This window comes from Paramormyrops kingsleyae, chromosome 7 (assembly GCF_048594095.1).
Source record: "Paramormyrops kingsleyae isolate MSU_618 chromosome 7, PKINGS_0.4, whole genome shotgun sequence".
Classification (NCBI taxonomy): domain Eukaryota; kingdom Metazoa; phylum Chordata; class Actinopteri; order Osteoglossiformes; family Mormyridae; genus Paramormyrops; species Paramormyrops kingsleyae.
The window spans coordinates 13,650,350-13,675,652 of NC_132803.1; the positions used below are offsets into that span (position 1 = coordinate 13,650,350).

At 45.3% G+C, this 25,303-nt stretch overlaps 1 protein-coding gene across 2 annotated transcripts; it reads right to left on the reverse strand.

Annotated features, from left to right (window-relative positions):
* Positions 1–191: 191 nt before the first annotated feature.
* On the reverse strand, positions 192–24,602 carry LOC111842250 (NXPE family member 1-like). Of its 2 annotated transcripts, XM_072714346.1 has the most exons (7): positions 24,494–24,602; positions 23,912–24,012; positions 23,569–23,667; positions 4,441–5,033; positions 4,256–4,317; positions 1,081–1,299; positions 192–782 (listed from the first exon to the last, which is right to left on the reverse strand). In XM_072714346.1, exons 2-7 carry the CDS (start codon positions 23,924–23,926, stop codon positions 196–198), a joined length of 1,575 nt encoding a protein of 524 aa, XP_072570447.1. In that variant the 5' UTR covers positions 23,927–24,012; positions 24,494–24,602; the 3' UTR covers positions 192–195. The 2 variants fall into 2 exon arrangements, with proteins under 2 accessions (XP_072570447.1, XP_072570448.1); XM_072714347.1 differs by lacking the exons at positions 23,569–23,667; positions 23,912–24,012 and having other exon boundaries at positions 24,494–24,585.
* Positions 24,603–25,303: the final 701 nt, after the last annotated feature.

The following is a 25,303-nucleotide window of genomic DNA, read 5'->3' on the forward strand; positions in this document are numbered from 1 at the left end:
TGAGAAATACTTCATAGAAATATAACTGATTGGTTTTGAAGTGTAATGTAACAATTTACTGTGCATTGTAAGTGCAATTTAATGAATGCAAGTGCTTAAGTATGACTTTCATCAAAATAACCACCCTTTGCCTTTATCACTGCAGCACAGACTCAGTATCCAAAGTAAGACACAAAATTTGTCTACAAAGATTGATTAAGAAAATTTATTGCATGACACTGATCTAGCACTGGTATCCTGTGGAGTAGGACAGAGACGGGACAGAAACTCCGCCACCTCGCTGGCAATGAATGTTGGGTTGGGGTGGACGACAAAGGTGTTGGCAGCCACTGTCATCTCCCAGGCATCCACAAACCCCACCTCCAGGTCCCCGAACACCTTCCTCTGAACCAGGTTCTGCAGGTGTCCGTGCCAGTCACTGAAGCGTTCTGGTTCTGAGGAGAGCTCCCTGGTGTTCTCCAGCTTGATGAAGATGCGGGTCCCGGGACTGCGGGCCTGCAGCCTCTGGATGGCCCCCCGCAGACTCAGCAACCTGCGGACAAAGAGCTCCAGGGGGTAGGCCCGGAAGTGCTGCCCCACTCCAATCACCACCACTGTGTCCTCTCCCTCTGCTCCGATAGTATCCAAATCCCGGGAAATGTAGGAAGATTCACTGAGTTTGCTTTTATGGGTAGTTATCCAAGGATAGTTGTCTACTTTCCACTGGATGCTGTACTCTCCCTTAGGGTTCACAAACTTAATGGAGGAAATGCCTTTAACTGAGTTTAAATCTGAGTGAAACTCTATAAATTAAAGGAGAAAAAACACATTTGCAACAGCATCATGACAAAAAAACTGAACATGAGTCTCTGATAGATATTTACAAGATACAATGTAATTGTCAGAGATACTCAGAGATAGCAGCAGCATTTTTAAGTTTTTTTTCAGGGCACACTCACATACCATTCACTCATGCATGCACACCTACAGACAATTAGGTAACACCAATTAACTTCAGCATATTTTTGGACTGTGGGGAAAAACCAGAATATCCAGAAGAAACCCCACAATGATACAGGGAGAACATCCACAATTTCTTACCTTTCTGTATTGTAATCAAATACTCAATCCATTGGCGAACTGTAGAGTCTCCCATAAGGTACAGTGTCTTTCCCTTCAGGCAGCTGTTGATGGACTTCAAAGTATAGAAGCTGCCAGTTTGATAGTACAAGGAAGACCACTGGTTTCTCCAGAAATACCCATTTGGGATGCTGGGATTGATTCTCTGGATGCAATCCCTACCTCTGCTGTTGGGAATAACTAGAGACAGGGTGAGAGAGAATGCAGATAACACTTGATACAGTTTCAGGTTGTCAAACTATGGCTTTGTCAGTTTGTGTAAACCAATTAGCAACAGCAATTTCTTAATCCTTGAGGCTAAATAATATTTCAGGCAAGTATAAGTATTTATACTATAAAATTACCATTTGAGGAAAACAATTTTCATGAAGCAAAAATGTTATTGAAAATCCTTTACAATTTCCTTTATACATTTATTACATCAACTGCAAAAACTACATCAACTACACTCACCTAAAGGATTATTAGGAACACCTGTTCAATTTCTCATTAATCTAATCAACCAATCACATGGCAGTTGCTTCAATGCGACAATACAATCTCCTGAACTCCAAACTGAATGTCAGAATGGGAAAGAAAGGTGATTTAAGCAATTTTGAGCGTGGCGTGTTTGTTGGTGCCAGACGGGCCGGTCTGAGTATTTCACAATCTGCTCAGTTACTGGGATATTCACGCACAACCATTTCTAGGGTTTACAAAGAATGGTGTGCAAAGGGAAAAACATCCAGTATGCGGCAGTCCTGTGGGCGAAAATGCTGTGTTGATGCTAGAGGTCAGAGGAGAATGGGCCGACTGATTCAAGCTGATAGAAGAGCAACTTTGACTGAAATAACCACTCGTTACAACCGAGGTATGCAGCAAAGCATTTGTGAAGCCACAACACGCACAACCTTGAGGCGGATGGGCTACAACAGCAGAAGACCCCACCGGGTACCACTCATCTCCACTACAAATAGGAAAAAGAGGCTACAATTTGCACCAGCTGACCAAAATTGGACAGTTGAAGACTGGAAAAATGTTGCCTGGTCTGATGAGTCTCGATTTCTGTTGAGACATTCAAATGGTAGAGTCAGAATTTGGCGTAAACAGAATGAGAACATGGATCCATCATGCCTTGTTACCACTGTGCAGGCTGGTGGTGGTGGTGTAATGGTGTGGGGGATGTTTTCTTTGCACACTTTAGGCTCCTTAGTGCCAATTGGGCATCGTTTAAATGCCACGGCCTACCTGAGCATTGTTTCTGACCATGTCCATCCCTTTATGACCACCATGTACCCATCCTCTGATGGCTACTTCCAGCAGGATAATGCACCATGTCACAAAGCTCGAATCATTTCAAATTGGTTTCTTGAACATGACAATGAGTTCACTGTACTAAAATGGCCCCCACAGTCACCAGATCTCAACCCAATAGAGCATCTTTGGGATGTGGTGGAACGGGAGCTTCGTGCCCTGGATGTGCATCCCACAAATCTCCATCAACTGCAAGATGCTATCCTATCAATATGGGCCAACATTTCTAAAGAATGCTTTCAGCACCTTGTTGAATCAATGCCAGGTAGAATTAAGGCAGTTCTGAAGGCGAAAGGGGGTCGAACACCGTATTAGTATGGTGTTCCTAATAATCCTTTAGGTGAGTGTATATACACAATATTGCCAAAAGTATTGGGACACCTGCCTTTACACACACATGAACTTTAATGACATCCCATTCTTAATACGTAGGCTTTAATATGTAGTTGGTCCACCCTTTGCAGCTAAAACAGCTTCAACTACCTGTCCACAAGGCTTAGGAGTGTGTTTACGGGAATTTCTGACCATTCTTCCGGGAGAGCATTTGTGAGGTCAGGCACTGATGTTGGACGAGAAGGCCTGGCTCACAGTCTCCACTTTAATTTATCCCAAAGATGTTGAGGTCAGTGTTCTGTACAGGCCATACCAGGTCTGCTCATCCATGTCCTTATGCACCTTGCTTTGTGCACTGGTACGCAGTCATGTTGGACCAGGAAGGGGCCATCCCCAAACTTCCCACAAAGTTGGGAGCTTGGAATTCTCCAAAATGGCTTTGAATGCTACAGCATTAAGAATTCCTTTCACTGGAACTAAGGGGCCAAGCCCAACCTCTGAAAAACAACCCCACACCATAATCCCCCCTCCACCAAACTTTACACTTGGCACAATGCAGTCAGGCAAATACTGTTCTCCTGGCAACAGCCAAACCCAGACACATCCATCAAATTACCAGACAGAGAAGCATGATTTGTCAATCCAGAGAACATGTCTCCACTGCTCTAGAGTCCAGTAGCAGTGTGCTTTACATCAATGCATCTGACACTTTGCATTGCTCTTGGTGATGTAAGGCTTGGATGCAGTTGCTCGGCCATGGAAACCCAATCCATGAAGTTCTCTATGTACTGTTTTTGAGCTAATTTGAAGGCCACACAAAGTTTGGAGGTCTGTAGCTATTGACTCTGCAGACAGTTGGTGACTTCTAAACACTGTGTGCCTCAGCATGCATTGTCCCCGCTCAGTGATTATCCGTGGCCTGCACCTTTGTGGCTGAGTTGCTGTTGTTCCCAAATGCTTCCACTTTGTTATAATACCAGTTACAGTTGAGTGTTAGTTCACAAATGAACTTATTGAACAGGTGGCATCCTATCACGGTACCACGCTTGAATTCACTGAGCTACTGAGAGTGACCCATTCTTTTGCAAATGTTTGTAGAAGCAGTCTGCATGCCTAGGTGCTTGCCTTTATACACCTGTGGCAATGGAAGTGATTGTAACACCTGAATTCAATGATTTGGAGGGGTATCACAAATTTTTTTGGCAATATAGTGTGTGTGTGTGTGTGTGTGTGTACAGCAGTACACAAGAATAAAGTTGAAGCAGGAGACACTGGGAACAACCAGAAACCAGTCAGGTAAAGTGAGGAAGTGACTTTCTAATGGAAGCGATGACCAACAACTTATCCGACAGTTTTTCATGAATCATAGGATGACATCAAGTGACCTTCAAAAGGAATGGGAAACATTAAGCGCAGGTGTGAAGTGCACTGCTTGGACAGTTCGTATCATGTATATATATATTATATAACAGCATGAGCAGAAGTAAAGATAACAAAAACTGGCATTTACCACAGCAATTTTTGACATCCACGTTACCAAATTTGTTCTTTATCTTCACCCCGATGTGATTCCTTAAAGAAAAAATGCATAACAGCCATGAATTGTAGGCAAAAATACAATCAACCTTGGAGCAAATTACTCTGGAAGCAACAAGAACAGTAGCTCTGTTGACGTCAACGCAGAGTCTGTTTTACCCGGTCAGTAGAGAAGCTTCCTCCTTGGTGAGTGCAGATCCTGGAGTGTTGAATGAAGACATGGTGTCAATCGAGTGACATGGCAGGGTTGGGGGTGTGTAACAGGCATAGGATTCTCCGTCCCTCTCGTCTTTGTACTCGCACAGGGATTTACTCGCGTTCAGCTGGAAGCCGCACTCAGACGTCTCAGTTTTGCTCCCTTTGACAAAGGTTCCTTTGTGTGTGATCTTCTTGTAGTTGAGCTGCCTGGACCTCCACAGGGCCTGCACCGCCTCAGAGGAGTGCATGAGGAGCACAGAGACTTGCACCTCCCCAGGCCAGAGCAGGGTGAAGCGGACACGGTAGGAGCCGTTGCGGAGGTCAGTGACGGCTCCTGCGGCGGAGGCCTGTAGTTTGGGGGAGTGAATCCGGGCCAATATGAAGTCTCCTCCATGAGTCTTGGGCCTCCCACTGTGGTCCCGCATGTCCACACGCACGTCTAAGGTGTCTCCCATACAGTACTGGGCTTGGAGATGCTCTAGACTGGCTGTGCTCTGAACAGGACTGGAGCTGTTCTGGACAGACTCCCAGACAAACATTGAAGGGAGATCCCACTGGAGGGAGAGCATCACATCATCAATGGCCATATCCCCATGTGGAACAGTTGCAATGCTTGAGAATCACTTGAAGAAGCTGATTGTTAAGTATTTGACAGATCTTCACAACAAATATAAACAACCTTTTCAGAAATGTTGCAAAATGTTGATAACTGGATCCATGAATCAGATAAGAGCTGGAGTGATATTTACAGTGTGCAATTTGTACTTGTTATGTTGTGTACATTGCATTGTGTTGTTCTGTTTATGTTTACAGATCACGCACTATTCTCAACATAATACTCTAGGACAGAAGATGCAGTATATTCTCATATTGGACAAATAAAGGACTCTTTACTGGAAGAAGTATTGGCAATCTGAACCCTGTTTGTACTTACAGAGTTCTAATCGGACTCCCCACAGTGATTTGAAAATTCCTACCCAGCACACAGACACTATACTTCAGTAACTGTTTATGCAACTCAAGCGACTCACAGGGGATCCAGATTCTATCCAAAGAGCTATGGGTGAAAAGCAGGGAACAACCCAGGATTGGGTGTCATCACACCACACCCACACTTTGGTAACTCCAGGCAGCCTCGGCATGCTTTTGGACTGTGGGCGGAAACTGGAAAACCCAGAAATAACCCCACCATGACACTGGGAGAACACACAAATTCCACATCTGCAGAGACATACAGTAGCAGAGACTCAAACCCTGGTCCCAGAGGTATGAAATAATAATCAATACTTCATTGATCCCCATGGGGAAATTGTCATTTACGCCTCCCTCAACTTGCTGTTTGCAGAGTAAGTGAAGGGCAGCCACCCATAGCGGCACCCAGGGAGCTGGGGGTTAACAGCTTTGCTCAAGGACCCACATATGTTCTGAGGCTGGGTTTCAACCTTGTGATTGATTATAGGCACACAGGCTTTGAACCACACACCGACACTAATCACTGCACCACCCTGCCAACTCAAAATGCTGAACCAATATCTTGCTTCAGCAGATATTACATCTTTTTGTCACTGTTTAAAAGGCTACCCCCCTTTTTCATTATATGTTGGTTTGGACCATCGCGGAGTTGTGCGTGCAGCGCGGCACGGACAAACTTCCTTGTTGCATTGTGCCTGGAGTGGGTGCTCCCACAATCGCCTCGCGGGATAATCTGTCCTTCGCCATCGGTGTGCGTAAATACAATGTAAGTGCTGTATAATATAACCTGCTGGCTATTATTGATATCACTCCCTTTAGTTACGAACGAGTTATTCGCTTGCTAAAGTTAATGGTTGTTTAGTAAGTGCGCTTCCTCGCGGTTACCATGCTAATTTGCCCATGCTCATATTCTGTTAGCCTAACGATCTAAAGAGAGGTAATAATGAAGCTGTTAAGCAATATAGAAAGTTTACCCTGTTTATGTCTAAACCATCTAAACCTTCCATAACGCGTTTATGTTTAATCTGGTATAATAATGTTTACTAAATTATGGACATGTGGAGTAGTTAGATAACCACATAGTTAGTTAGAAGGCTATAAAGGCCTGATGCTCAGGGGCTTAATATTGCCTAAAGGATATGTTAAGGAGTATGTTATAGAATAACATGCCTCTGTATTTATATTGTAATAGTTTCAACTACCTTGGTTTATTTCTGTTACTATTGAATATTGCTTTATAGGAAAACCACACCCAAAGTAAAGTTTGTATGAGGAGTACTGAACTAGCAACTGGAAGCTTGTTTGGAATGCTTACTGTTCATTAAAGAGTTCAAACCGGACCCTGGGACCCCGCGTGATTCTGATAGATCACCTGTGGTGGGCTAATCTTTCCCATACCAGTAAAAGAAGTCAAGTTTAGTCAGAGAGGCGAGCATACACAGCCCTGCCTCCTTTTCATGGTCCTTCGAGCCGGATAGGAGCTCACTACAGACCACCTATGTCCCAGAGGATGGAAGAAGAACCCAGTGTGCGTGTCAGGAGGCAGTCATGCCTCCCACCACACTTCAACGACTACGACCTTACTGGGTACAGAAAGAGGGACATTGTTCCACCATCTACAGGGCGATCCGTTCCACTATGCACAGAAGATGGGGAAGATGATGACGTAGGGACAGCCTGCGGACGTTCAGCATCCCCGATCAGCCAAGAAGGTGAATACCTTACTCAGTGGTCTGCACGGGGACACAAGCCGCCCACAGGAAGTGCATTGCTCAAGGAGAATGAACAACTGAGAGAGGATCAAGAGGCCCTGCTCAAATCTATGGAAGGGCTGCAGCATCAGAATGAGTCACTTCGTCTGCAGAGTAGGCAGAATGAGTTCAAGTTAGAGCAACTCAGTCGCCAGAGTGTTTTTGAGACGGAGCAGTTGCGGCGGCAGGTAGAGCACCTAGGAGCTGCGTTACAAGAGCTGCAGAAGGTCAGGTCATCTTCCCATCCCACGCCATCGGACCTAGCCCTGCGACTAGAGCAGGAGAGAGTAATAGGAAGGAGTGATGATTGCGTATCAGTAGGGCATTACTCTGCAGAAGAGGACAACACAGCAGAAAGGCGTGACCATACAAGGCGTGGCATCACTCCTGAGCACCGTTACTTCCAACATCAAACACCAAGTCCAATCGGTGGACGGGAGCAGATCTATCGGGGGCCCACCCCTACTATTCCAGTTATGGCTCACTCTTCCCCTCGGGAGTCTACTCGCCTTCGAATTGCCCTAGAGAATCTTCTTCCCAGTGATGCCTCAGAGAGGTTCAGGTATCAGATTCTTGTTGATCATCTTAAATCGGAAGAAGCACTGTTAATTGCTGATTCCTACAGTCACTCACGTTATCCCTTTACTGATACAATGGCAGCACTCAATCAGCAATATGGACAGCCACACCAGCTGGCACTACAGCGTATTGCAGAGCTGATGGATGGTCCTAGTGTCGCTAGTGGTGATGGGAAAGCCTTCCGAATGTTTGCCTTGCGTGTGCGCTCCCTAGTGAGTATGCTGGATCAACTGGGAAGAAAAGGCAAGGTGGAACTGGAGTGTGGTTCTCATGTGTCCAGATTGCTCAGCAAACTGCCTCACGACTTACGCTCTAACTTCCGCCGATTCATTCACCCCCACAGAGTGCCTATACCAACTCTTCTTGATTTAGCTGACTGGTTGGAATATGAGATCCAGGTTCAAGAAGATAATTCACAGATCGACAGTAGGGCTCGGAGAGAGTTTAAACCGAAGGAGCTGCGGAAAAGCTGGACATCAACAAAGCCCTCCACTGTCCTGTTCAGTACAGAGACTTCCTCCAGTTCACCTCCCCAGGAACAGGCTACAGCTCTGGTTTTCACCCAAACAGTGAAGAAATATTGTCCCTTTTGTGACAATAATAACCATTCACTGAATAACTGTTCTAACTTCAAATTACTTAGTCCAACACAGAAACAGACTTGGATCAAAATGAACAATCGATGCTGGCGCTGTGGGAGAGGACACAAAGCAGCAGAATGTGACCTGAAGATGGGCTGCAGAACATGTAAGAGTAGACACTTGCTTGTTCTTCATGATGTAAATGAGAGAGCCCAAGGGAAGACAGCGAAGGGTGAACTGCAACAGCAGACATCCAAAGCGGAGCCCTCTAAGGCTTTCCTACTCAGTACAGCAGAGGAGGTCTTGTACATTGACAGACCTCCAGAAGGGCGCAATGTGTTACTGAAGATCTGCAAGGTGATACTGAGGAATGGGGATAGAGCCATAGAAACATTCGCTATTTTGGATGATGGCTCGGAACGTACTATTCTTCTCCATCCAGCAGCTCAGCAGCTGGGCCTACAGGGCGAACCGGATCACTTGCCCATCAGAACAGTTAGACAAGAGCCTCAAATCCTCCAGGGAGCCATGGTCTCCTTCACCGTCTCCTTGGCAGCTGAACCACAGAAGCTGTTTTCTGTCAAGAGAGCCTTCACAGCCAAACAGCTAGGCCTAGCTGAGCACACCCATCCAGTGGAAGCTCTTCAACGGAGATACCACCACCTACGTGACCTGCCACTACTTCCCTTTAAAGAGGCACGACCAGCACTACTTATTGGTTCAGACCATCCCCACTTAATCACCCCAGTAGAACCAGTACGCCTAGGGCCACCCGGAGGCCCAGCAGCCATTAGGACACGCCTTGGCTGGACACTTCAAGGCCCAGCCCATGGTTTGAGGCAACGTCTCACTGAGCAGCAGTGCTATTTCATCACTACTCTGCCCTCACCAGCGGACCTCTATCAACAGGTAGAGCGACTGTGGCAAATGGATGTACTGCCTTGGCAAAGTGAGAAAGCCAGTACTCGTTCACGGCAAGATAATGATGCCATACACCTTCTTGATGCTCAAACCAGAAGAGTGAAGGTGGATGGAGTCCATCGCTATGCTACACCCCTCCTACGGGCACCGAACATGCCTCGGCTACAGGCACCCAAGGAGGCTGTACTCCCTCAGTTGCGCAATATGGAGAAGAGGCTCGCTAAGGATCCCGAGCAGGCAGCAGCCTATGTTGCAGAGATGCAAAGACTAGAAGATGCAAGTTATGTTGCTCGGGTAGGACCCGGCGCTGAAGACACACCAACAAGCTGGTACATTCCACACCACATGGTCCAGCATAATGGGAAGAACCGTGTGGTCTTCAATTGTTCTTTCCAATTTAAAGGCGGAAGTCTGAATCAACACCTGCTCCCTGGACCAAAATTAGGACCCTCTTTACTTGCTGTGCTGCTGAGATTCAGAGAACATGCTGTGGCTATTAGCAGTGACATCCGCGGCATGTTCCATCAGGTGAGACTGATTCCGGAAGACCGACCCCTCCTCCGCTTTCTGTGGAGAGACTTGAAACGAGATGAGCCGCCCAATGTGTATGAATGGAGGGTAATCCCCTTTGGTACGACCAGTAGCCCCTGCTGCGCTACCTATGCCCTGCAGAAGCACATCACAAGCCATAGTCAGCCAGGTGACACGACCAGGGAGGCCGTTCTGAAAGGCTTCTATGTGGATAACTGTTTACTTAGCTTAGTCTCAGCAGAGGAGGCGAGAACCCTCGTCGACCAACTGCGGCAGATCCTGGCAGAAGGAGGTTTTGAGCTTCGGCAGTGGGCGAGTAACCGGCCTACAGTAATCTCTCATTTACCATCAGAGGCTCGAGCGGATAGCATAGAGCTGTGGATTGGACAAGGCCAACCCGACAACCAAGAATCCGCCCTTGGACTTCAGTGGCATTGCAAGTCGGATGTGCTGTCCTACAAGTACCGTCCTCTGGATTATCCTAAGGTCACCATGCGTACCATTTACAGAGTTCTTGCTAGCCAGTATGATCCTCTCGGGTTTCTGGTGCCCTACACTACTAGAGCGAAGGTGGTAGTGCAAATGCTGTGGGATAAAAAGAGAGACTGGGATGATCCATCCCTGCCAGAAGATTTACTCCACTCATGGAAAGAGTGGGAGAATGAGCTCCCAGCCTTGAAGGGTATCACCATACCCAGATGTTACACTAATCCAGATCTGGACTCCCCTAGGAATAAGAGGGCAGTCCATGTATTTTGCGATGCCTCTGAGCGTGCATATGGCTCAGTGGCATACCTCCGCACAGAGAGTCCCAATGGCGAGGTAGAGGTCTCCTTTATCACTGCCCGTTCTCGTGTAGCCCCAAGGAAACAACAATCAATCCCTCGCCTAGAGTTGTGTGCGGCATTGACAGGGGCCCAATTGGCAAAGGTATTGCAAGAGGAGTTAACTCTTCCCATTAAGGACTTTACATTCTGGACAGATTCCACCACTGTGCTCAGTTGGCTACGATCAGAATCCTGCCACTTCAAAGTGTTTGTAGGCACCCGAGTAGCTGAAATACAGGACCTTACTGATGGGGAGTCATGGCGTTATGTGGAGTCAGCCCATAATCCCGCCGATGATATCACACGTGGGAAGCCACTCTCAGAGCTAACGGTACGGAGCCGTTGGGGTCAAGGGCCTCCTTTTCTTCAGAAGACCCCAGTTCAGTGGCCAGAACCACCTCTCACACTACCTACCCCTACCAACAGTGAGGAATTAAGGAAGGCAGCTCTTTGTGGCCTCACAGTTGTACCTTCAGGTCCATCAGTTCCTGATGCAAGCCAGTCTAAAGATTACAGAGACCTTATGGAAGTCACGGTTAAATCTCTATATGGAGCTGGAACTACATCCCCCACAGCAGAGGATTACAGAGCAGCAGAGAATCTCATCCTACAACGAGCACAGCAGGACAGTTTTCCTGCAGACCTCCAACGGCTAAAAGAGGGTAAGCCAGTACCAAGCAACAGTCGTCTCCGAACTCTGTCTCCATTGCTAGACAGTCTTACACAGCTAATATGTGTTGGTGGCCGCCTACGTCACAGTCCTTCACTGGAAGCAGAGACCATTCACCCGGTTGTCCTTGACCCCAAACACCCAACCACACAGCTAATCATACGAGCCTTCGATGAGCAATTACACCATTCGGGTGCAGAGCGTGTATTTGCTGAAATGAGACGCAAATATTGGATACTTCGGGGGAGAGAGGCTATTAAGCATCATCAACGACAGTGCACTGACTGTAGGAAGTGGCGGGGTAAACCAGAGATCCCAGCGATGGCTGACCTGCCTTCTGCCAGGTTACGCCTACACAAACCAGCCTTCTATTCTACGGGGGTTGACTGCTTTGGCCCCTATACCGTCAGGGTAGGCCGGAGAAACGAGAAGAGATGGGGGGTAATATTTAAATGTTTGACAACAAGAGCTGTACATCTCGACCTTCTCTCCAGTATGGACACAGACTCCTTTCTCATGGCCCTGAGGAGATTTGTGGCTCGCAGGGGCAAGCCATGTGAGCTTTTGTCGGACCAAGGCACCAACTTCCGAGGAGGAGAACGAGAATTGAAGGAAGCCTTTGTCTCTCTTCAACCAGAGCTTCAAACTCAGCTTGCCCCCCAACAGATCAAATTTGCCTTCAATCCACCAAATGCACCCCACTTTGGCGGCTGCTGGGAGAGGGAGATAAGGTCCCTTAAGCGAGCACTTGAGGTCACACTTGGAGCCCAAACAGTTACTGAGGAGGTCCTGATGACTGTGCTCATCGAAGTTGAGGAGATCCTCAATTCTAAACCGTTAGTCTGATGTCGCAGATCCAAACCCTATCACTCCAAATATCTTGCTTATGGGGCGGCTCGACGCATCTCTACCGCAGGTGGTATACCCGCAAGCAGAGCTTCTCAGCAGAAGAAGATGGAGACACAGTCAGCTGCTTGCAGACCACTTCTGGAAGCACTTCATTCGGTTTTACCTACCTGGTCTTCAAGCTCGACAGAAGTGGTATTCAGACACACCAAACATCGAGATTGGTGCCACAGTGATGATCATTGACTCCCAGTTACCTCGGGCATTGTGGCCTGTGGGAAAAGTTACCCAGACTCTTCCAGGAGCAGATGGTAAAGTCAGGACTGTTCAGGTCAAGGTGGGGGATCGCTCCTATACCCATCCTGTGGCCCGCCTCATACGTCTGCCAGCCCTGCCTGAGTAGTTGTATAGGGCTGAAGGCGCAGTTATGGTAATAGCCTTTTATGTTTATTCAGATTTCCTTCAGAAATCTGGGGGCGGCTGTTTAAAAGGCTACCCCCCTTTTTCATTATATGTTGGTTTGGACCATTGCGGAGTTGTGCGTGCAGCGCGGCACGGACAAACTTCCTTGTTGCATTGTGCCTGGAGTGGGTGCTCCCACAATCGCCTCGCGGGATAATCTGTCCTTCGCCATCGGTGTGCGTAAATACAATGTAAGTGCTGTACACTCACCTAAAGGATTATTAGGAACACCATACTAATACGGTGTTTGACCCACTTTCGCCTTCAGAACTGCCTTAATTCTACGTGGCATTGATTCAACAAGGTGCTGAAAGCATTCTTTAGAAATGTTGGCCCATATTGATAGGATAGCATCTAGCAGTTGATGGAGATTTGTGGGATGCACATCCAGGACACGAAGCTCCCGTTCTACCACATCCCAAAGATGCTCTATTGGGTTGAGATCTGATGACTGTGGGGGCCATTTTAGTACAGTGAACTCATTGTCATGTTCAAGAAACCAATTTGAAATGATTCGAGCTTTGTGACATGGTGCATTATCCTGCTGGAAGTAGCCATCAGAGGATGGGTACATGGTGGTCATAAAGGGATGGACATGGTCAGAAACAATGCTCAGGTAGGCCGTGGCATTTAAACGATGCCCAATTGGCACTAAGGGGCCTAAAGTGTGCCAAGAAAACATCCCTGTCCGCCGGCCCTCCATTAAAGGAAGGGAACTAAAGGGAAATGGGATGGTTTTGGCACACCAACCCCGTTAAAAAGGATGTTGGGGAAAAAATAGTCCAATTAGCAGGAATAGGTGCAGAAGGTTGTAAGGTTTATTAACAAAAATAATAATGAAACAATAGCCCAAAAAAAAACAGTCTCCCGGGAAAACCATCTACACTAAAGAAAACCAAACACAGGTTTAAAATCACAGCCTCACAGCAAGCTGCCCCCCTCCCTTCTCTCTCCTGGCCTTCACCTTTACCACCTCACCTAACTGGAACCTACCACCTGTTCAGGTAAGCATGGGGTGAGCTGTGCAAAGATAAAACACAAAATTAACTCATACCAAACCAAACAAGCCATGGCAGCTATGTTTGACCTCCCACCATGCCTCTGCATTTGGCTGCAGTCTCATAAGGGCTACATAATTACTAACTGGTAATCTTTGATATTCTTCCCCCCCCCTAGTATAACTCAAGTAAGCAGCACCCAAACCTGTCTTCACTCTCCCTAATGAGCAGCTGACTTCCCTGCCTTCCCAGCAGCAGCACAACCAACCACCACATACACAGCAAACTCCCCTAGATAAAGAAAATACAAAACAATTATATTTCATAAACAAACCATATAAATAAGGGAATTGAATCCAGTGAAAAGGAAAAAAAAAAGTACCCTTTTCACATTTCCCCCTCCCCTGGGAGCTCGCCCTCAGGATGGCGAGACAAAAAATCAGCCACCACATTGGATTTCCCCGGCTGGTATTGAACTTGGAACCGGTAGGGTTGCATCTCCATCACCCATCTGGCAATGCGATTGTTGGAGTCCTTCATTCGATGCAGCCACTGCAGGCCTTGGTGATCCGTCTGAAGAATGAAGTCTCTTCCAAGAAGATAATATTTAAAAGTCTCCAAGGCCCATTTGATGGCCAAGCATTCCAGCTCGATAGCTGAATACCGGGTCTCACGTGGCCATAACTTGCGGCTGACATAAGCCACTGGCTTCCGGTCCTCACCCTCACCTTGAAGCAGAACTGCCCCCAGGCCCACTGCTGAGGCATCCGTCTGAACAACAAAAGTCTGATTAAAATCTGGGCTCTGCAACACCGGGTCCTTACATAGCGCCTCCTTCAACGCCAGAAAGGCCTGTTCATGCTTCTCCTCCCATGGCAACTGAACCGGGCTGGACTTGCGAGTCAGATCTGTCAAAGGGACTGCCTGTGTGGCAAAATGTGGAACAAATCTTCTGTACCAACCGGCTAAACCAAGAAAAGACTTAAGTTCAGACTTTGTGCGCGGACGCGGGCAGTTCCTCACCGCCTCAACCTTATCCTTCTGGGGCCGTATTAGTCCATGACCTAATAAATAGCCTAGATACTTGACCTCCCGTTTTGCTATAGCGCACTTCTTAGGCTGCACAGTCAAACCAGCTTGATGCAGCCGTAGTAGAACCTCTCTAAGATGCTGCACATGGTCTTCCCACGTAAGACTATAGACCACAATGTCATCTAGGTAAGCAGCTGAAAAAGACTCTGCACCAGCCAACACTTGATCCATTAATCTTTGAAACGTGGCCGGCGCCCCCTGGAGGCCAAATGGCATAACCGTAAACTGAAACAGGCCCTGCGGTGTCCTAAAGGCCGTGTATTGCCTGGCCTCTGGAGCTAAAGGCACCTGCCAATATCCCCTACAAAGATCTAAAGTGCTAATGTACTGGGCTGGGCCTATACGCTCTACGAGGTCATCCAACCTAGGGGTCGGATATGCATCAAAATTCGATTGAGCATTTAGCTTTCGAAAATCAATACAAAACCTAATGGAGCCATCTTTTTTCAAAACTAGGACTATTGGACTGCTCCACTCACTCTGTGACCTTTCTATGACCCCCAGTGACTTCATCAATTCCAACTCCTCTTTCAAAGAAGGAAGAAGACGTTCAGGAACTCTGTACATTCGCTGACGCGCCGGGGCCAGCTCCTTCAGGATGATGTTGTGTTCCACCAAGGAGGTGTAGCCGGGTCTATCCACAAACAAATCTGTAGGAACAATAGCACGTAGCTGCTGCTGCTTTTCTGGGGACAAATGAGACAAGTCCAAGTGAATTGGAGTTCCCTCTGTCTTTGGAGGGAGAAACTGGTCCGTGTAATCCTCCTCCCCCTTCACCGACCTCACCAGCAACTGCTGGCTAACACCATCACCTTTAGAATGCCACTCTTTGAGTAAATTAACATGAAATGTCTGTTTCTTCCTTCTATGCTGAGGCATACTGATTTCATATGTGGCAGGACCCATCTTCCTTAACACCCTAAAGGGACCCTGCCAACGCGCTAACAGTTTATTATCTGAAGTCGGCAAGAGCAACAACACTTCTTGTCCTGGCCGGAAAACTCTTGCTTTTGCCTTCTTATCAAAACCATGTTTTTGCCTCACCTGTGCTTTCTCCATATTGACATGCACCAGCTTAGCCATCTGCTCCATTTTCTTCCTCATTTGCAGAACATACTGGAGTACAGGCACTGGCTGAGGCTCACTCGCCTGCTCCCAAGCATCTCGCAACACATCCAGAGGTCCTCTCACCTGCCTCCCATACAGTAACTCAAAAGGAGAATAACCTGTAGATGCTTGAGGTACTTCTCTGTAAGAAAACATCAGATAAGGCAACCAACGGTCCCAGTCCTTCCCATCTTCGGCCACAAACTTCTTAAGCATAGACTTCAGGGTTTGGTTGTATCTTTCTACCAGGCCGTCTGTCTGGGGATGGTAAGGAGTGGTCCGTATTCCCTTAATTCCCAGTAACCTATACACCTGTTGTAATGTTTGGGACAAAAAAGCTGTACCTTGATCTGTCACTATCTCTTTGGGAATTCCCACCCTAGAAATTAGCTGTAACAATGCCTGGGCAATTGACTGCGCAGTAATGCGCCTGAGTGGGAACGCCTCGGGATAACGGGTAGCATAATCACACACAACCAATATGTACCTATATCCAGAATGCGTCCTTTCCAAGGGCCCTATGATGTCCATTGCTATCCTTAAAAAGGGCACCTCAATAATTGGCATTGGCTGAAGTGGAAATTGCCTGACTTTCCTATTACTAGCCAGCTGACATTCTGAACAGGATCCACAAAACCTCTGGACATCCATATACAAACCTGGCCAGTAAAATTTGTTAGCAATGCGCTCCAGTGTTTTTACACTGCCAAGATGCCCCGCCCAAGGGATACTATGGCCCAGGGTCAACACTCTCTCTCGCAAACTACGTGGGACGACTACCTGCTCACCTGCGTCCCCTTCTGGTCGGTGATATAACAGCCCCCCACAAAGAACATAGCTTTCCCCCGTTAGAGAAGAAGCCGTCCCTGTTGACACTCCATCTCTCTCAACTACTTTACCAAAAGCGATCTTCAGGGTTGGATCCTCCCTCTGTAGCTGCCCTAATCCTGCTGGTATTTCCCACCAACTATCTTCAGCTAACTGACTCGGCCGTGGTAACTGCGGCTGCTCCTTTCTGACTGTCCCCATTAGCTTTTCCCTTCTTCTCTGTCTTTTACTCTTCCTAACTTTGTCATTACTCCCTTCAGGGAGGTCTGACTGACTAAATGGAAGCTGGCCTAACCAGGTTGCATGAGAGGTTTGGACAGGGAGCTCCTCAGCTCCCTTTTCTGCCCTCGCCCGGGTTACCACCATGTTAACGGGTTTACTATCCTGTAGCAGTTTGGTCAGCACTGGCACATCCTGACCCAACAAAACTGGATAACTTAAATCGGGCACCACTCCCACCTCCAAAAAGTATTCCTGCCCTTGCACCTCTAGATAAATGTGAGCTGTAGGATATTGGCGTTTGTCCCCATGAACACACCAAACCTCTACCATTCCATTCCCAAACTGCTGGGTCTGAACCAAAAACGGCAGAACTAATGTTTGGGTACTTGCTGAATCTAGAAGGGCTGTGGTTGGAGTTCCATTGACTGATACCGGTACTATCTGCATCTTTCCCTGTACTTCCTGGATATCTACCTTTGGAGGGGGGGGTCTAGGCACACAACACATGGTATCCGCACCTTTGACTCTAAAAGCCGGGCACTGTGGCTTAATATGGCCTTCCTTCCCACAAAAATAACACACTGGTGACCCTCTCTCTCTCCTATCTCCCATGTTCCCAGTAGATTTTGCTGTAAGCATTCTCTCCTCTATCCTTCCTCTTTCACTAGCAGTAGGACCACCCCCACCAAACCCAGCAGACTTACCCCTGGCTGTAGGCGGGTGGGTGCTCTTCTCATATCTGAAGGCCTTTGGTCCACGTCTAGCCGCTATAAAGGCCTCCACCAGCTCTGCCGCTCTCTGTCCTGACCGGGGGTTATGTTCCTTCACCCACACCTTCACTTCAGGGGACAAAATGCGAAGGTACTGTTCCAGTACCATTATTTCTCCTACTTCTTCCACTGTCTTTGCAGCTGGTTTCACCCACTTCTTATACAGATCTTTTAGACGATTATACAGCTCACGAGGAGTCTCTCCTGGCCGCACATCTGGCTCCCGAAACCGTTGTCGGTACATTTCTTCATTGATTTCATACTTTGCCAAAATGGCACCTCTCACACTGTCATAATGCATTGCTTCACTAAAGTCCATAGCAACATATGCACTCCGTGCCTTACCAGACAAATATGGGACCAGATGAACAGCCCAGTCTTCTTTATGCCATCTGTAGGCAGTGGCTAATCGCTCAAAAGTCACCAAATATTGCTCAACATCATCTCCTTCTTCAAATTTTGGGATGGTTGCTCCACTCCACGCTCTGGAATGTGATGGCACCTGCAGGCTGACCTCTGACCTCTCCGGTGGAGACTCTGAGTGAGAACCCCTTTCCTCTGGTCTACTGTGCTCCACTCTCCTCCTGTCTACGTCCTGTCGGTCTGCTTCCATCTCATCCCGGAACTGGTTCAGCTGCACCTGGACCCCTCGCCATCGTTGCTCCTGTTTGTGGGCCTCTCTCCCCTGAATTTCCATCTGCCTCTTGATGAGAGCATACAGTTGGTCAAAGGCAGCCTGATCGAGCATCTGATGATCTTCCCCAGCCGCTGCAGCCATATCACCTTCCATTGGGGCACCCCGGCCACCTAGTGGAGCCCCTGGATCAAGCTGTAAACTGCTGGCCTGCTCACTCTGCATGGCCTTCTGCACACTCCTGGTGTTATAATACCTTAGTTGCTTCTTGGCCTCCAGTCTCTCTTGAGGCGTCACATCCCACCACTGCCACCAAATGTCCGCCGGCCCTCCATTAAAGGAAGGGAACTAAAGGGAAATGGGATGGTTTTGGCACACCAACCCCGTTAAAAAGGATGTTGGGGAAAAAATAGTCCAATTAGCAGGAATAGGTGCAGAAGGTTGTAAGGTTTATTAACAAAAATAATAATGAAACAATAGCCCAAAAAAAAACAGTCTCCCGGGAAAACCATCTACACTAAAGAAAACCAAACACAGGTTTAAAATCACAGCCTCACAGCAAGCTGCCCCCCTCCCTTCTCTCTCCTGGCCTTCACCTTTACCACCTCACCTAACTGGAACCTACCACCTGTTCAGGTAAGCATGGGGTGAGCTGTGCAAAGATAAAACACAAAATTAACTCATACCAAACCAAACAAGCCATGGCAGCTATGTTTGACCTCCCACCATGCCTCTGCATTTGGCTGCAGTCTCATAAGGGCTACATAATTACTAACTGGTAATCTTTGATATTCTCCCCCCCCCCCTAGTATAACTCAAGTAAGCAGCACCCAAACCTGTCTTCACTCTCCCTAATGAGCAGCTGACTTCCCTGCCTTCCCAGCAGCAGCACAACCAACCACCACATACACAGCAAACTCCCCTAGATAAAGAAAATACAAAACAATTATATTTCATAAACAAACCATATAAATAAGGGAATTGAATCCAGTGAAAAGGAAAAAAAAAAGTACCCTTTTCACAATCCCCCACACCATTACACCACCACCACCAGCCTGCACAGTGGTAACAAGGCATGATGGATCCATGTTCTCATTCTGTTTACGCCAAATTCTGACTACCATTTGAATGTCTCAACAAAAATCGAGACTCATCAGACCAGGCAACATTTTTCCAATCTTCAACTGTCCAATTTTGGTGAGCTTGTGCAAATTGTAGCCTCTTTTTCCTATTTGTAGTGGAGATGAGTGGTACCCGGTGGGGTCTTCTGCTGTTGTAGCCCATCCGCCTCAAGGTTGTGCGTGTTGTGGCTTCACAAATGCTTTGCTGCATACCTCGGTTGTAACGAGTGGTTATTTCAGTCAAAGTTGCTCTTCTATCAGCTTGAATCAGTCAGCCCATTCTCCTCTGACCTCTAGCATCAACAAGGCATTTTCGCCCACAGGACTGCCGCATACTGGATGTTTTTCCCTTTGCACACCATTCTTTGTAAACCCTAGAAATGGTTGTGCGTGAAAATCCCAATAACTGAGCAGATTGTGAAATACTCAGACCAGCCCGTCTGGCACCCACAACCATGCCACACTCAAAATTGCTTAAATCACCTTTCTTTCCCATTCTGACATTCAGTTTGGAGTTCAGGAGATTGTCTTGACCAGGACCACACCCCTAAATGCATTGAAGCAACTGCCATGTGATTGGTTGATTAGATAATTGCATTAATGAGAAATTGAACAGGTGTTCCTAATAAACCTTTAGGTGAGTGTATAATATAACCTGCTGGCTATTATTGATATCACTCCCTTTAGTTACGAACGAGTTATTCGCTTGCTAAAGTTAATGGTTGTTTAGTAAGTGCGCTTCCTCGCGGTTACCATGCTAATTTGCCCATGCTCATATTCTGTTAGCCTAACGATCTAAAGAGAGGTAATAATGAAGCTGTTAAGCAATATAGAAAGTTTACCCTGTTTATGTCTAAATCATCTATACCTTCCATAACGCGTTTATGTTTAATCTGGTATAATAATGTTTACTAAATTATGGACATGTGGAGTAGTTAGATAACCACATAGTTAGTTAGAAGGCTATAAAGGCCTGATGCTCAGGGGCTTAATATTGCCTAAAGGATATGTTAAGGAGTATGTTATAGAATAACATGCCTCTGTATTTATATTGTAATAGTTTCAACTACCTTGGTTTATTTCTGTTACTATTGAATATTGCTTTATAGGAAAACCACACCCAAAGTAAAGTTTGTATGAGGAGTACTGAACTAGCAACTGGAAGCTTGTTTGGAATGCTTACTGTTCATTAAAGAGTTCAAACCGGACCCTGGGACCCCACGTGATTCTGATAGATCACCTGTGGTGGGCTAATCTTTCCCATACCAGTAAAAGAAGTCAAGTTTAGTCAGAGAGGCGAGCATACACAGCCCTGCCTCCTTTTCAGTCACTATGAGCAAGACGTAGCACATAGAGCAAAAGGGCTTGAAATGCAAAAATGATATGAATCTGTCAGTGGACACCAAAGGTCTTGATTAAAAACTGACTTGGTGGTATAGCCCTTAAAAGTCAGTCGCATTCAAACTTAAATGAAATATTTTTCAAAATCAAACTAAAATACAGCAGTCCCCCCTTATCAATGCTTATGTATCTCTACAGATGTGTGTGCAATATGTTTTCATTGTTCCTTTGTCCTTTGAGGGGTATAACAAGTATGATTTTCATGATGACCAATTCATCATTTTTAGTCATCTCTTGATAATATTTTTTATTGCTATATCATATCTTGACAATTAGGGTAATTCATCAGAATCCCTTTCATTCGAGTATACAGTGCTGTATAATAATGTACAATATACTTTATTATTATGGTACTTAATGTTGGTAAGGCCTTAGTTTGTGTAATGTATACAGTGGTACCTCAGAACTCGAACTTAATCCGTTCAGAAGTCCGGATCAAATCCTAAAAAGTTCGAGTTCTGATCTAATTTTCGGCATAAGAAATAATAGGAAACCAATTAATTGGTTCCCGGCCCCAAAAAATTACATCGAAATATATTTTTTTTTTTAGCATTTAAACAAAAAATGAACTGGATAAAACAAGAAGAGCATATACTGTACTAAACACACCTAAGTACATTTATCAAAACAGTATTTTTTTAAGTAAGAAAATAAATGTATCCAAACAGTGTGTCCTGCCCCGATCGTCCGCTCCTTCCTTGTGCCACGCCCCCTTGTTAACCTCGTGTGGGATCCCCATGTGATCAGCTGTTTCTGGTTGTTGTCATTAGTCCTCTGTATTTAGTCTGCATTTCAGTTTGTTTCCCCAGTCCGGTCATTGTATTGTCCGTCTGCGTTTTTCCTGCCTTACCTGTAATTAGACCCCGTATTCCCCGATACCCTGACGTCTGCGCCTTTGTCTCCGATCAGTCCGCTGGGCATGACAATATTATTATAATTAAATGTATTAATGGTTTATTATTAATGATATTAGAAAAATAAGAAATCTTTATTTTTAAATGTATTATATAATAATTACTGTTACTGTCTATCATTGTCTAAATGTATTTTTACTGACTAGGTATGTGTATTCAGCTAGTGTAAACATGCAGGATGCTATCACAGCGAATGCGAGGCTAAGACTGAAGCTTTACCCTTTGTTTCCACTGAGAGACGTGCCGCGTGACTCATTTCCCAGCGCGTACAAGTTATCTTAGGTCGGCGTTCACGGTTTGACTTCTGAGATTCAGATCGGGTTCTAGGTAATTTTTTTTCGAACTGGTTGGTTCGACTTTTAAGAAATTTGAGTTATAATGAGTTCTAGAACTGAGGTACCACTGTATATTAAACTTTACCATATGTAGGTACCCGAAAATTACTGCCCATAACAAACTATGATGCCCAGGAAGATGATCCAGGACAAACACTACTGGATACATATCTAGTTATTTAAGAGAAATTTTACATCCATGGGCCACTTAGTAATATTTACGGTATTCACGGGTATTAAACACTTCAAAGGAGGAAGGAACAAGGAAAAAACAGGTTACTGCTGCACATTTCACAATGAAGAATATTTTATCATATACCTGTACATAACCTGTAATGAGGAAAAAAATCGTGTCAATTGTGGGTCCTACTTATGCTGCCATAGCCATATCTGCCGGAGCTTGCACATTGCACTTCATATTGCACTCATCTAACTTTTAGCACTGCCTATAGTCTCCCCTACTTTGACTAATTGCATATTTTATTTCCCCTACTTCTCCTGGGGGGTGCTGCCTGGAGCCTTCAATCTATCAAGATGTCCAGCACACCCTGCTACATGTGACGTCGCCTCTACCAATGACGTCCGCGCATCCAGCTCGCCGTTCTGCCTGTGTCATCTTCCTTGTATGACCGAGAAAGGTCCAGCTGCAGACGCCTGTAGAGTGGAGCTCCACCGGAAATATGTCACCTCCACAGGAAACACGTGGCCTCAACTCTGTGTCACAGCGAATAAACCCTAACCTTAACCCTAACCCTAACCGGAGCTCCACTTTACGTCCTTAAAGATCACGTGTTTCCTGTGGAGGTGACGTATTTCCGGTGGAGCTCCACTCTACACTCTACAGGCGTCTGCAGCTGGACCCTCTTGGTATGACCCGCTCCCTGCCTTCTGGTTGCCTGGCGATTAGAGGGAGCGTTGGCACCGGCTTGTCATCTTACCCCTGCTCCCCGTTTGTGTCTCAAAATTTACTGTATTTGACTCTCCCTGCCGGCCCCTGGAGGATGGGCTCCCCCTTTCAGTCTGGTCCCTCCCAAGGTTTCTTCCTTCTAGGGAGTTTTTCCTTGCCACTGTCGCCTATGGCTTACTCACTGGGGGCTTTGTGTGGGGATGCTGTGAAGCGCTTTGAGACGATGTAATGTTGTGATAATGCGCAATACAAAAATAAATTAGTTTGTTGTTTGTTTGTACTGAACAGCTTAGAGCCTGCACTCACTTGGCACGAAAACAGACATTTGTAAACCGTTTCTGAATTCTGAAACTTTTTTTCCGCTCGCGGTAAATGGCGGATAACAGAAACAGGATTAAAATTAGAAAACCAACATGACGGAGTTAAATTTAGTTAATAGCCTAATAGCTATAGCTATACTAGATTTTTTTTTTAAATCGTTTTTATTGTATGCTTCGTTCCTTGTATGATCTTCACAGCAATAGTGGTAACAGTAGCAATAATAATAGCCTAATAATTTTCCATTTGAAAATAAGACTTAATTAAAAAGATTAATTTTCTTATAATAAAATCATTATTACCTTAGCCAGTATCACAACAACTGTTATGATGCAGATGAATATAAAAAATATCTTCAGACTTTCACTCCGTCTCAGATTAGGGCTATTCGATGTAATTGTCTGTAAAACGGCACAACCAAAGTTGCATCTCTTAGATTTCTCAATTCATAATATTGCTAAAACATTTTGCTATGTTGCCTATTATTATTATTATTATTATTACTATTTATGACCAGAAAATAGCCACACCTTAACAGACAAATTTATGTGCATTTATAAATAACAATGTATTTCCTGTTCTGTCAGTAACTTAAAATGTCCTTTAGTACAAACTTTACAAACACAAATGGGAAATTGAACTTACCAGTAATTTTTTCATGTTTAGTAAGCGTAGCAGCTAACGTGCATGGTAACGTTGGTTTCATATTCGATATTGTTTGATATTCGGATTTGCCTGCCCTATATCTTTGAAACGACACCACCAAAAACTCAGATTTTCTTTTTCGGAAGAATATACAGATTGTACTACAACATTGTATAGTGACTGATATATTCATTAATTATTGTAGTTTTGAAACATTTTCCACGAAACAAAAAAGGGAGCGCAGGAAGTATAGTACAGCATTTTGCTAGGGACCGTCTACAAAGTGCATTCAGTAGGATTAGGGGAACCACGAATTACTACTGGAGCATTTCTGCTAAGATTTTCTAACAAAAAAAAATAAATCTGTGAAGTTCTTCCAAAAAGACACTAGGAAGAAGAACAAACGATTTCAGCTGCCTTTTAAAATATAACAAATTAAATCCCAAAGGAGATACAATAATTGCACATACATAGTAAACCAACTTGTGACAATTGTTTTTTGAAAAATTACTGAAAACCACACAAATGAATTTCTCTGACTACAACGGTTGTAGTAATTGCCAGAGGTGATGAATGACTTACTACAAGTGGAATTTCCCAGAAATATCCAACCATAAGTTTACAGCAATTCAATAGGGAAAAGCGGGGTTTGTTGTCTCGCGGGTAGGTTGTCACAGTCATCATATCTCAGCCACTAAAGGGCGCTGATCAAAACCGTCGACACAGAAATGTTTGTAATTAGTGTCAGAGGTCATCTACGTTACAATGGAGGTGAAAGCAGCATAACCTTTGGGTGAGACAACTTTATTTGTTTTTCATATGCAAAAGTAAATTTTGAGGCATCTCATGTTTTTCTTCTAACTCATTGACAGTAAAATAATTATTAACATTTTAAAGCATAAAGAGAGAGCTACAATTGAGTTAGGTTTTTTTCTTAGCTAGGCTAACACATGTGGGGACTAGCCTCCAAAAGAGCTAAAAATGTCAGTTGGGGTAGGTTGTCACATTTTTTTTGTGGTTGGTATATGGGTCAATGACGTATAAGGATTTTCAATGGACCAATTTTAAAATATAAAACTTTTTTTGCTGTTGTTCAATGACTAAGAATGTTGTTAGTTTCTTCAGATTTCATAGTAGGTATGTCACAAAAAATTTCAAAGTTGTTGGATTTTTACAAAAATAGCACCAAAAGAAAGGGCTTGATAAGACCTTTCCAATTCTTTCTGTGATGAATGGCAAGAAAGTTATAGGATATTTTGTAACGCCAATTAAGGCTTATTAACGTCCACTTAGTAAGAGATAAAACAATGGAGAACCATACTTGACTTTGTGACCTGTTTATGGTGTTCAGAAAAATGAGCATAACTCTGTTATTGTTTATCAGATTTTAAT